This window comes from Setaria italica, chromosome III (assembly GCF_000263155.2).
Source record: "Setaria italica strain Yugu1 chromosome III, Setaria_italica_v2.0, whole genome shotgun sequence".
NCBI classification, from domain to species: domain Eukaryota; kingdom Viridiplantae; phylum Streptophyta; class Magnoliopsida; order Poales; family Poaceae; genus Setaria; species Setaria italica.
The window spans coordinates 44,827,357-44,840,994 of NC_028452.1; the positions used below are offsets into that span (position 1 = coordinate 44,827,357).

A 13,638-nucleotide genomic window follows, 5' to 3' on the forward strand; every position below is an offset into this window, starting at 1 on the left:
AAAGGAACATGCCGAGCATCTTCGCATTGTTCTTCAACGCTTGAGAGATCATCAGCTGTACGCGAAGTTCTCCAAGTGTGAGTTCTGGTTGGAGAATGTTAAATTCTTTGGACACACTATTTCTCGAGATGGCATTGCAGTCGACCCCAGCAAAGTGCAAGAGGTCATGGACTGGAAGCCACCCACTTCGATTCATCAAATCCGAAGCTTTCTTTGTCTAGCAGGCTACTATCGGCGATTCATTCCAGATTTCTCAAAAATAGCTAAGCCTGTGACTGAGTTACTGAAGAAAGGAGTCAAATTCACATGGAGTGACAAATGTGAAGAAGTTTTCCACACCTTAAGAAGACTTTTAACCTCTGCCCCAGTCCTAGCTCAACCTGACACTACTAAGCCATTTGATGTGTATTGTGACGCCTCTGGCACTGGACTTGGGTGTGTTCTTATGCAAGACAACCAAGCCATTGTCTACGCCTCACGAGCGTTACGGCCGCATGAGCTGAATTACCCGACACATGATCTTGAATTGGCGGCCGTGATTCATGCCTTGAAGATGTGGAGACACTATCTTATGGGCACTCACTGCAATGTCTACACTGATCATAAGAGCCTCAAGTATATCTTTACTCAAGCGGATCTTAACATGCGTCAGAGAAGGTGGTTGGAATTAATTAAGGATTATGATCTGGAAGTGCATTATCACCCCGGCAAAGCAAATGTAGTTGCCGATGCTCTCAGTCGCAAGGCCCATTGCAATTGTTTGTCGCTGTAGCAAACGAGCTAAAATTACCTTCTTTGAGCTTAAGTGAAGTCATTAGAGCTTAATGGAACCAATGAACAACTTTGCACCCAAGTAAAATGACCCCTTTTGCCCCTCACAAGCTAAACACGTGTTCAAGCCATAACTCAAATTTTTGCTCAAAAACTTAAAAATCTGCCCAACTAAGAGTTGTATAACTCACAAATTCTAACAACTTTTGTAATTATCTTTTTGCTTGAAACTGATCAAAAAAGGGTCAAAATGTCGAATTACAAATCTGGGCCGAAAGGTGCAGATCAAATAAAGTCAGAACTTTGGAGCCCTTTTTCTCACATTTTCGAATGTATGCTCATGACAAACCTTTTATGAAAGTTTTAGTGCTACGAGTCCTTAACAACTTTGATTTTTGGGAGTTTCCACCGCCGTGAGCGAGTCTCCGGTCGATTCCTTGCAGCCACGGCGCCTGCTCGTCGTCCCGCTTCCGTTTTGCACCTTCCCGGGCTCCCTCCCTTGCCGAGCAGCCCCCTCCACGCGAGCCCCCATCCGCCCCCATCCTGTGCCGTGAGAACTGCTGCACGCCGTCCCTCCTCATCGCAGCGTCGCTGGTGAGCACTCGTGGCCCAAGGCGCCACCCCTCTCCTCTTCCCCCTGCCATGTGCTCTTCCTTTCCCTCTGTCGCGGCCGGCCCCCAAGTTCGAGCGCCATGTTTTGTGCCGTGCCTGAATGTTGCTATGCTTTCGTATGTGAGGGATCTATGTGGGGAGGAAGAAGGAAGTGTAGGGGGTTATGGGGAAGTTTCAGAGACCTCTACGCATTTAACCCATAGACTTGAGGGCTAGATTGGAAGATTGCCTCGGTTTTCTTTTTTTTCCTAAATCTAAAAATGCTTAAAGTTTAAAAAGGCATAGAAAAGTGTAGAAAATTGCTAAAAATGCAAAACCACTTTTGTTGAACTCAGTAAGTTGTGTAGTATCTGATAAAAATAGTTTTGGCCCATGTCACTGTTAAAAATATTGTTGTATGATTTATTTGTTGTTTAGCCCATTTAAATCATCATAAATCAAAGAAAACTGATAAAAATATGAAACCACTTGGAATAATTCAGGAATGAGGTGTAGTTCACAGGAAAATTATGGGACTTGGTTTGAAAGTTAATGAAAACTGCTTTCCTTTTTAGAGAAAGATAAAAAGGAATAATATATGAAATGCCTTTCAGACTCTTGGTTTTGCACGTTGAATCATTTGCACATGCATTTCATGTAGAAGTTAACATCGCCGACAGTACGTACGAGCTGCACTCGACGCCCAAAGAGGAAGCTGTAGCGGATCTGCACCACGCCGGAGTCAAGCCTGTGCTAGAGCAAGTCGAGGACCAGTTCGCTAACTCCGAGTGTGAAGGCAAGCCCCGGAGCATAAATTCCTATGTTTAAATACTTGCAATATATTGGTTGTTTTGATTATGCATTTACGTTTATAGGAATTGATTGAAACCATAGATGCATGAATATAGTGCCCCTTGATCTGAACACTAGTATAAGAAGTCGAGTAGTTGCAATGCTAAATAACACTCGCGAGTTATAGGAGTTGAATGATTTTATTTTCATTGCAACTATAAGGATGATGGACGGGGCCGGGCTTATGTTGGTACTCGGTGGTTTGCCCCGTCTGTCTACTTGAAATTGGACTAAGGTCGAAAGGTGATGGTGTTCGTGATCAAGTGTTTGAAAGTACTAATCTCATACCTAGTATGGGATGGGGAAGCCTAGTACCTGATTGAACTGGGACATGGATTATACCCCTGCCATCCTTGGAACGTCGTTCCCATGGTGCATCATGTGGGTGCAATGGCGGTCATAGTACGACAGAGATCGGGACTGTGGAGCATTGCATGCCAAAGGAAGTTTGGACCTGACACGTACCTAGGGATCGATGGGGACGGCTGACAAATGAAGCGACCCTTCGTGGTGCGCGGATATCGTGGGATTAGGTTCTCCATTCATGGTTAATAAATTCGAATCGATTCGTCTGCCTCTCACAGTTTGGGACTACTTAATCGCTATGCTACACTGAGTAAGAATGAAAGATGAGGATGATATAATATTGTTACTTGTTATTAATTGCTTGGAAAACTATGCTTGTTTAGTATAGTTGCTAACTTAGAATGATGAACAACAGTAGAACTGGTGGCTAAAATATTTAAAGTAAGGACCTACACTAGTCGCTTTTGGCAAAACAAAACCTAGAGCCAAAAAGCTTGCATGTCTAGGTGTTAGTGGATTAGTACCACAGGTTGGTTAAGTCTTGTTGAGCATAGTTGCTCAGCCTTGTTGTGGCACATCTTTTCAGGTGAGGATGATGTTCCTGAGTTCGCTGCTAGTTCTGCTTGGTCTACCCAGCTCCCTCCAGGTTGGACGGTCGAGTGGGATCCCTCCTTGGACGGCGAGGACAGGGGTCAGTGATGTCATGATCGGCTTCTTCATGATATCGTGCATCAACGTTTAGTTTCCGTTCGTTTTATTTCCGCTGCTTGAACACTCTACAAACTATGTTTGAATTTCTGAACTTTATGTTGTAATAAATCGATGCACTTTGTTTAATCTGGATGGACTGTTGTAATCTCTGTAACCACTCACCATCGTGTGAGTTTTGCTTTCTCGATCCTGCGTTACGTGGTTTTATCGGAGGAAATCCAACGGACGACCGAGTTGACTTGTTTAAAGTACATGATCGCATTTAGGCGACTTAAGTGTGCTTTAGCCAAGTTAATTTAGGCGGTTCCGCCACAAGGAAGAAAGAAGAAGAATGAAGAAGGAAGAAGAAGAAAGAAAGAAAGAGAAGGGAGAAAAAGAAAGGAGAAAAAGGAAATAGGAGAAAAAGAGAAAAAGAAAGGGAGAGTCGGCAGTGATTGCGGAGAACGGTCGGAGCACGCACGGCGGTTTGTCGACCGGCATGCGGTGAAATTTACAGAGAGGATAAAAGGATGGTTGTCAGCTTTGGGTGCCGGGACGGTGAAATCGCCGAGAAGATTAGACTTTCGGGAGCTCAACGGTAAAAAGATTTTGAAAATAATTTTTAGTGGGTGATTTAAGTTGGTGATTTTTATGGATGTGACACATATACTAGTTACATATCAGGTGGTGGAACCCTAGTAGAAAATATGGGAATAACACCTACCTTAAGTGAAAATGTAGATACACCTGTGATAAGTGAGCATCAAAGTGAAGATGTGGTAGAACCTGCTGATGGATTGCAAAGGGGCCACTGATGAGCCCGAGGTGGTTTAGCAGGAACCTGCTCAAGTAGAAGCACCACAGGTAGTAGCACCACAGCCTCTTAGAAGGTCAATACATGAGAGGAAGTCCACCCTTTCCGATGAGTATGTGTACATAAGTGAAGAGGGACACGACATGGGGAAGGTGGATGACCCAAACTCATTTAAGGAAGCCATAAGAAGTGAGCACTCACATAAGTGGTGCAAGGCTATGGAAGAAGAGTTGAAGTCCATGGAAGAAAATAGAGTACGGGACTTAGTAGAAGTTCCTAAAGGTGCCAAGACAGTAGGCTGTAAATGATTCTACAAAACTAAATATGACTCTAAAGGGAAGATCGAAAGGTTCAAAGCAAGACTCGTGGCTAAGGGCTTCACACAAGTAGAAGGAGTCGATTATAACGAAACCTTCTCGCCTATCTCAAAAAAAGATTCATTTAGAATCGTTATGGCTTTAGTAGCTCATTATGATCTTGAGCTACATCAAATGGACGTTAAGACTGCTTTCCTTAATGGTGACTTGCATGAGAATGTGTACATGACACAACCTGAAGGTTTTGTCATGGAAGGCAAGGAACATATGGGATGCAAACTAAGAAAATTCATTTATGGGTTGAAACAAGCGTCCAGATAATGGTACCTTAAGTTTGATGAAGTGATTAAGAGAATTAGCTTCATTGAAAATAAGAAGGACAATTGCATATATGTTAAGACCAAGGGGAGCTCTATAATCATCCTAGTACTTTATGTGGATGACATCCTATTAGCACGCAGCGATAAGAACTTGCTACATGAGACAAAGGGTTTTCTCTCATCGAACTTTAACATGAAGGACCTTAGTGATGCCGCTTATGTCTTAGCCATTGAGATTCATCAAGACAAGTCCAAAGGAGTATTAGGACTCTCTCAAAGAGCTTACATAGAGAAGGTCCTTGAAAGATATAATATGCACCAATGTTCAGGCACAGCTGCTCCAGTTGTTAAGGGCAATAAGTTTGGGTCATTCCAAAGTCTCAGGAATCAATTAGAAATTGATCAAATAAGAACAATTCCTCATGCTTCAGCTGTTGGAAGCATAATGTATGCACAAGTGTGTACACGCTCTGACTTGGCCTTTATTAGCGGTATGCTTGGAAGATGTCAATCTAATCCAAGAATGGACCGCTGGAAAAGAGTTAAGAAAGTTTTGCGTTACATGCAAGGCACTAAGAATTACATTCTTATGTATAAGAGAACTAATAAATTAGAGATAATTAGCTATTCAGATGATGATTTTGCGGGTTGTCTTGACACAAGAAGATCCACATTAGGTTATTTCTTCACACTTACAAATGGGGCTATATCATGGAAAAGCTCCAAACAAACACTAACAGCTACATCGACAATGCAAGCTAAGTTTGTGGCATGTTATGAAGTTGTGGGGCAAGCTGTATGGCTTAAGAGTTTCATCCTAGGATTAAGAGTGGTAGATAGCATAAGTAGGCCACTAAAATTATACTGCAATAATAAGTCAGTAGTTTTATATTCAAATAACAACAAGTCAAGTGATGCTGCAAAGCACATTGACATTAAGTACCTTGTTGTGAAAGATAGAATCCAAGATCACACCATTGAGTTAAAGCATATAAGTACTAAGAAGATGCTTGCGGATCCATTAACCAAAGGCTTACCTCCCATTATATTTAGCGAACATGTTGCCGACATGGGATTATCGAATAGCCTATGATCTTGGAGGGTCATAAGACAATCGCCTCCCATTATGATAGGTAGTTTTATACATTGTGGACAACTGTGTCACAGTGGGATTTTAATCACCATTGTAACACATTGTCTCCCTGCACAATTCTACTTTAAGAATGGCATAAGTTATAGGCCTTTAAACCAAAGGAGAGAATGTTGGAAAATTTAGAGATGGTCAAAAGGAAGGGGAGGATAAGGAAACATGCCCAAGACTCAGACTCGCGACCGCTACCTCATGCCTTGATTGGAGGCGCAACCAACTCGTGGTTGTGGCCCTAGGTCGCCCAGCGCCACAATAGAAAGGGGGGCTCGACTGTTTTTGAGGCTAACCTAATGAAGGCCAAACCCACGCACGCCCCCTAACATTGCCATCCCAATCTCCGGCAACGTTGGAGCCATCTGAAGGTCGTCGCCGTCCTACTATTGCCGTCTTTGGCCAAACAAGGTAGAGGCTAGAGGGTCGAGGCGATCTCCTATGATCTAGTACAACAATGGCAATGGCATCCCCAGCTTCATCCCCGACTCTCATGGCTGGGTCATCACACAACGTTGCTGCCAGTTGTGCTTCTAATCTTTACTAAGATGTGTTCATGTTCTAGGTGTTAAGGTCCTAGTTTTTGTTAAACTAAGCAATGTAGATTCCTACACTCCCGCTCCATGCAGGTACACACCATGTTCTGAGATGCTCCACTGGAACCCAAGTGACACGAACGACGCGTCCAACTTGGTGTACTAGGCCCACGGTGCTTGACAAAGTCCGTAGAGCGCCTTGGTTAGGCGCATGACCTTGTGTTGCTGCCCCTTGACCTCAAACCCAGACGGCTAGACCATGTACGCCTCCTCCTGCAGCTCACCATTGAGAAAGGCGGACTTGACGTCCATATGATGGACAGCCCACCCTTCGCTCACCGCGTGTGCCAGTAGCAAGCGCATTGACTCAGTCTCACCATCGGAGCAAACGCGTCATCAAAGTTGATGCCCTACTGTTGCATGTACCCTTTTACCACGATGCCACGAGCCACGCTTTGTGCTTGATGATGTTCCCTGCGGCGTCCTTCTTCATCTTGAAGACCCATTTGAGTCCAATCAGGCGCTGGCGAAGAGGAGGATCAATGAGCTACCATGTTCCATTGGATTCAAATGATTTCAGCTCCTCAGCCATCACTTCCCACTAGCAGTGCTCCTGCTGCACCTCTGCCAGCGTTGCCAGCTCCTCAGCGCTCACTAACAGCAGGTCTTCCTCAAGCTCCTATGCCGCAAGCCCCACCAGAGAAGTCGGGCCCAGCACGTTGTCGACATGGCGGAACCGTAGGGGCGCATCATCGTGGTCGTCGTCAAGGTCCTCCTCTGCTCAAAGAGGTGGGGACATGAACTGGACCGGCGAGAAGTCAGTTCTGGTCGAGGCCATCGGTACTGCAGGTGTACGCGGACTTGGTGCCGCTGTTGGTGCAGGCTGCTCCATGGTGTCCATCTCAATGATGATGCGCGACTAGAACACGGTGTTGTACTCGATGACGAAGTTGTTGTATTTGCCGCTTATGATCTCGTCTCCGCTCCACCACCACTGAGCCAGCTCATTGAAGATCACGTCTCTGCTGATGTGGACGCGTCCGGTGGTCGGGTTGTAGACTCGGTACGCCTTTGAGCCTAGTTGATAGCCGACGAAGATCATCAGCTTGCTCCTGTCGTCGAGCTTCTTGACACTGGGCGCCGTGATCTTCACATGTGCCACACATCCGAATGTGCAGAGGTGATGTACTGCTGGCGTGCTCCAATGCTAGAGTTCATAGGGGGTCTTGCCTCCGATGCTCTTGGACGACAATCTATTCAGGAGATAGACAGCGGTAGTGATCGCCTCCCCCTAAAACATACTTGGCAACCCTTTGGCCTTTAGCATCCTCCTCATCGTGCCTACCACCGACTGGTTGTGGTGCTCGACGACGCCATTCTGTTGTGGCGTGTATGGTGCTGTGAGCTCGCGTCGCATGCCAAGCTCTGCGCAGTAGTCATTGAAGTCGGTGGTGTTGAACTCTCCTCCACGGTCTGAGCGCAGAGCAAGGAGCTTCATGCCACTCTTGCACTCCACCACTGCCTAGATGCACTAGATCACCACCGGAGCACCATCTTTACTTGGAAGCAGAGCGATCCACATGAAACACCTAAAGTCATCGATGAGGAGGAGGAAGTAGCGGTTCCCGCTCGGTGTTGCCGGCATAATTGGCCCACAAAGGTCACCGTGCATGAGCTCCAGGGGCTTCCTCGCACAGCTCTGTGCCTGGTGTGGGAACGCCACGCGACGGTGCTTGCCCACAAGGCAGGCCTCGCACACCTGCTCCACTTGTGAGAGCACGAGTAGTCCCCGCACGAGTCCCTTACGGTCCATCTTGCGCAGCGCGGTGAAGTTGATGTGCCCAAACCAAGCATGCCACCTCCAAGCATCCTCGCCGCCACACACCGGCCGTGCAATGTTGAGGTCGAGCACATAGAGCTAGCTTAGACTCCTATGAACCTTGGCAAGGAGGCGACGATTCTCATCATGGATCCGCATCACACCGTCTTCGATCAGCACCCGATACCCATGCTCATTCAGCTGCCCAACACTAATGATGTTAGCAGCCAGACGCGGGATGTAGTAGACATTGGTGAGGCAGCGGTGTTCCCCATTCTTGCAAGTGTAGAGGATGGTGCCACACCCTTCGATTTGGATGACGGACCCATCGTCGAACCGCACTGTGTCGATGGTGTCGTTGTCGATGTCGAAGAACGCAGCCCGGGACCCTGTCATGTGGTTTGTGGCCCTGGCGTCTAGCACCCATCGATGTGGATCCCGCTGCTCCAAGCCTCCAAACGTGGCGAAGACCTTCGCCTCCACTAGCTCCACACCGCCTCGCGAGCGCTGGGAGTAGACATCCTCAGCCTGGGCCACTAGCACCCGGGGCTCAGGTGCGCTGGGCGCAAGCGGGCGACACTCGGCCGCCCTGGAGCCGGCTATGGCCCTAGCCTGTGTGGTGAGAGGTGGCGGCGGCAAGGGGATGGCTGCTGTGGCGGGGATCGATGGAGTGTAAATGTGGCGTTGACTTTAGCTTGGAGAAGAATAAGCATGGGCTCATCATCTTGCACCACATGGGCCTGCTCTTGCTTCGACCGACTCCGATAGTCTTTGGCCCAGTGGCCTTTCTTGCCGCAGCTCTTGCAGACATCGTTGGGAGCGGCCCGGCCTGAGCTCCCACTTGACCGCGAGTCCGCGTTGCCTCCCTCATGACCGCGCAGCTTGCCGTGGTGCTTGCCGCGCCCGTCGAAGCCAAAACTGCTGTGTCCGGCCTCCTTGTAGCATTTGAGCCACTCCTCCTCCGAGAGGTAGAGTTTGCCAGCGGCGCCGGTAGCCAGCGCTGGCTCTTGCCGGTCCTCCACCGCCTTCAATCTGCCTGTCACTTCCTCCATTGAGAGCTTTAATAGATCAAGCATCGTTTCAATGGAAATAGCGACCTGAGAGAACCTGGGAGGGATGACGTGGAGGTACTTCTCGATGACCTTCTGCTCTTCGATTGGCAAAATCTTCAACGGCCTCGCCATCCTTGAACGCGAGGGTCTCGAACTGTCAGCGCGCCTTCTATGCCGAAGACTTGCGGATCCGTTCGTCGCCGATCCGCATCATCGTGAAGCAGTCCCATGCCATCTTGGCGGTCTTCTTGTTCCCCACGATGGTGTACATCTCCGGGAGGATGCCGCTACACATGGCCTCCAGCGCCATGCGGTCTTCGACGTAGTCGACGGTGCCGTGCTTGATGGCATCCCAGAGTCCGCGCGCCTGGAGCTTGATCCTCATCATCACGGCCCATTGCTCGTAGTTGTTGATGGGGTAGTTTGACGATCCTCCTGCCTCCTTGACCACACGGTGAATCACCAGCCCGTGGTTCTGGTTCCCGCCACTGCTTGAGGCGCGGTCGCCGGAAGGCGATGGAGGGAGGCGTTGTGTCTGCGAGACATGAAGATGCCCTCGAGAGCGCGATCACGGACCCACAGCCTGTATCTGGCTCTGATACCAATTGTCAGAGATCACACAACTATGAACGCCGACGAGCTCCCGAAACACACAAATACGAGTAGACGCAAGAGGATTTTGTGCTGCGATGAAGCTACAGCTTTTCTGTTGTTGTATTCTTCCTTTTATTGACCGATTACAACTGAAAAGAAAACGAGCGCACGAGCGCTTCTCTCGCCACGACAATGCCGCGTCCATCCCCACGAGGCACGACGCGAGAGCGTATCCCGTAGCCCAAAGACTCGATCTGCTGCGAGCTATTCTCGCCACAACCTGAACTGACATGCAAGGCCGTCACACAACTCGTGGGCTCATGCATGTGACAGACACAACACAAAATAAAGTAACTAAGACACGCACAAGTTTTGGTTAACAGTGGTCGTCTCACTCCTCGTGCACGGCCCTCAGGAAAGCCTGCGTCATCTCGAGATCTTATCTGGCTGTAAGCTGGCACATCTCGATCGAGGACATTGTGAAGACAGATTAATACAGGAGTAGGTCTGGAGCCAGTGTTCACGATGACCCTGCGCAGCTCGATGACTTTGTGAAGATAGGTTAATTAAAGCAAGAGTACGTTAAGGGCCAAAGGTTAATTAAAGCAAGAGTATGTTTAGGGCCAATGGACGGCCATGTGACCCGGAAGAACCTCCACCCGATCGACCCAGATCATTATGAAGCCAGAAATGATTAATGTTAATCCTCTGTTTACTTCAGGCATTTTTGTACAGGTAGCTTTTAGGATGTCTAAAAAACGGATGCCTTCATCAAAAGAAAAAAGCCCAGATGCACAAGACGTACAAAAATCCCAGAAGCACAGAAGCTGGAACAGATACTAGATCCTAATACTTGTAAGAGAGATCATATAAAAAAAATGAAGGTTCTAAAATAATATATGAAAACATGACTTGCATTGTATTGGGTAAACGGAGAGGATCGGAGGGCACATGGACCCCGGGAGAACCTGCACCAGATCATATCATTATGAAGCCAGAAACAATTAAGATTAAGACTTATTGTGCGAGAGAGCAACTAATTAAAAACACGACTTGCGTTTGGTAAACGGAGAGGAAGGACGACTTGGCACTTGTTTTAAGAGTGCATCGAGATCGGAGTTGCGAGCAGAACCGACCAGAAACACCGCATCCTCATCCAACTTGAAAGTTGAAACCACAAAGCACTGGTAGATGGCAAGCATCAATGAAGAAGAAGCTCCTAGTTCTCCAAATGCTCCGACAGTAGCCATGGACGCCAAGCTGATGGTGGCCGCAGACCGTGGCGATGTCAAGAAGTTGAAGGGTCTGCTGAACAAGGAGGATGCCATGGCGATGGTTGTGGTGACGGCGGCGACGAGCAAGAAGCCTTCCAAGGAGGACCAGTTCCCTGCTGGCCGCATCAATCCCCTCCTGCTGGCATCTGCGTGCGTTGGCTCCTGGAAAGCACTGAACTTCCTTCTCGAGAGGGAAGACGCAAAGAAGGCACCAATGGTGGCTCCTACTCAAGAATTCCTTGAGTTGCTAGCAGGAGGCAGCGGCACCAAGGGAAGAATTGCGGTGTCAGCTGCTGGTGATGTAGAAGAGGGCGTTGACCACGAGCCTGCTCCGCCTGCAGCAGGAGCACTTCTCAAGGGCGTCACTCCAGATGGGGACACAGCACTACATGCAGTTGCCAGCAATGGAGACAACGGCGATGATTTCTTGAAGTGTGCTGGCATCATCTGTGATCGGGACAGGGACCTCCTGTTTGCGAAGAATCACATGGGCGACACACCCTTGCATTGTGCTGTCCGTTCTGGGAGCTCCAAAATGGTTTCTCGTCTCATTGCTCTAGCTGAACATGAGGGTGCCGAAGGGAAGCTCAAGCTCTTGAGAATGGAGAACGAGCGTCACGAGACGGCACTGCATGAGGCTGTCCGGATTGAAGATGGTAGAATTCTGGATGATCAGGAGACACTTTATGCTGTCCTAACTGATGAAGACATTAGAAGCCCGGGTCATAAGGGTGATGCTGACGGCGGCGGTGCACCAGAAGAGAAGAATATGGTCAGGCTGCTTATGGGTTCTGATCCCGAATTGGCTAATTATCCTGCCAAAGGCATTTCGCCTTTGTGCCTAGCCATCTTGCTGGAGAAGGATACCATTGCAGTCACCCTTTATAAAAAGAGTGGCGGCAATCTCTCCTACTCTGGACCAGATGGACAAAATGCACTGCATGTTGCGGTTCTCGGAGCTACTAGTACAAACACAGGTACCAACTAGATGTGTCAATTCTGTTATATATACATACTGCTTGCATACCATTTTTGCTTGTCATAGGGCCAATACAATACAAATAATGGTTTAGAATCAACATGATTAAACAGTAATTCTGCCTTAGAGTTCATTTATCTGAAAAAGAACTATCATGGTCGTGTTTTCTTTTTCCACAGATCAAAAAGATGATCTTGAGTCGTTGCACTTTAACATTATGTTTTGGGATTTTTAATTTACATACATCCCCATTTTATACCTTTTTTTCTCTGTGACACTTACCTATGTCTTTTTTCACATGTTTTGACCAATGTCGTTTATTCATTAACACCCAGTATGTAAGTTAATGTCTCATCTGTAATCATCTCTACATATCACATTGTTGATTTCCTCTATATAAGGGAGAAGTCCATTCTTGAGCATCCCACTCTTGTCAAAGTTCGATTTTGGCCATCCGATTCAGAAACCAAAATCCATTGACCAACGAACGAGCAAAACTGGACAAATTTGGTCATCTTGCTGGTTTAGAAGGTGCTTATTTGGATCTTATTTGTTCATGTTCCTAATGTATTATTGCTCATAATCACGCCTATTATTTATTGAATTTATAGTTTTGTGTTACATTAGACCTAGAGATCAACCAAGAGGATCTAGCGACTGTGAGTATACAAAAGATCTGGAAGATGACATGAACCTCTCCGGTGCCATGCTCTACCACATGCAAAACATATTTAGGTATGGCAACTAGCATGCCTTCGCTAGCCCTCCAAATAAGATTTAGTTAATTTGACTCCAACAGATTTGGTTCCCTACGTGGAGTATGGATCCTTTTAGTTGATCTTCAGGTCTAATATAGTGTGAAATTATAATTCAAATAAATAAAAGGGTGTGACTACGAGCAATATAACCCCAGAAATTTGAACAAATAAGATCAAAATAGCTCCTAATTGATCACCAACAGATAGATTGTAGCTTTATAAAAAACAATTTTGTGCTACATATTTATCTGATTTGAAATAAGTTAGTTATAAATTTTCAGAGATTAGCCCAACTTTTTAATTTTAGAAAATATGTGTAGGGAGAACAACATTCGAAACAAGATAGATGGCCAAATTTGTCTTATTTTGGTAGCCTAGATGCTCAATGATTTCAGGTTTTTGAGTTGGATGGTCAAAATCAGACTCCAGCAAAAGTTGGATGGCCAAAGGTGGACTTCTCCCATTAAATAATTCCCGTTATTTGGAGAGCTATTGAGATTTAGATAATATATATAGGCACCCTCAAGCTCAATTTTTTTTCATTAACATAAAAATCATATTCGCAGGGATGGTAGAAGTACTACTTAGATTGAACAGGAGCCTTCCTACACAAGGGGACAAACATGGGAGTACGCCTCTTCACTTCGCTTCGTCTCTGCACCAGGATTCATCTGGTTTCTTCTGGTGCCCTCCTTGGATTCGTAATTATTGGCGTACCAGGATTTCCAACATAGTCGCAAAAGTATTTGAAGCTAACCCAGCAGCTCTGTACCCCATACATGTCGCTGCCTCCGTAGGTACCACGAGTACCGTAGAATTTTTTC

General features: G+C 46.9%; 1 protein-coding gene across 1 annotated transcript; it reads left to right on the forward strand.

The window, feature by feature from the left end:
- The first annotated feature begins 10,677 nt into the window (after positions 1–10,677).
- Positions 10,678–12,951, forward strand: LOC101782679 (protein phosphatase 1 regulatory subunit 12C). Its single transcript, XM_004964036.3, has one exon. It carries the CDS (start codon positions 10,995–10,997, stop codon positions 12,063–12,065), a length of 1,071 nt encoding a protein of 356 aa, XP_004964093.2. The 5' UTR covers positions 10,678–10,994; the 3' UTR covers positions 12,066–12,951.
- Positions 12,952–13,638: the final 687 nt, after the last annotated feature.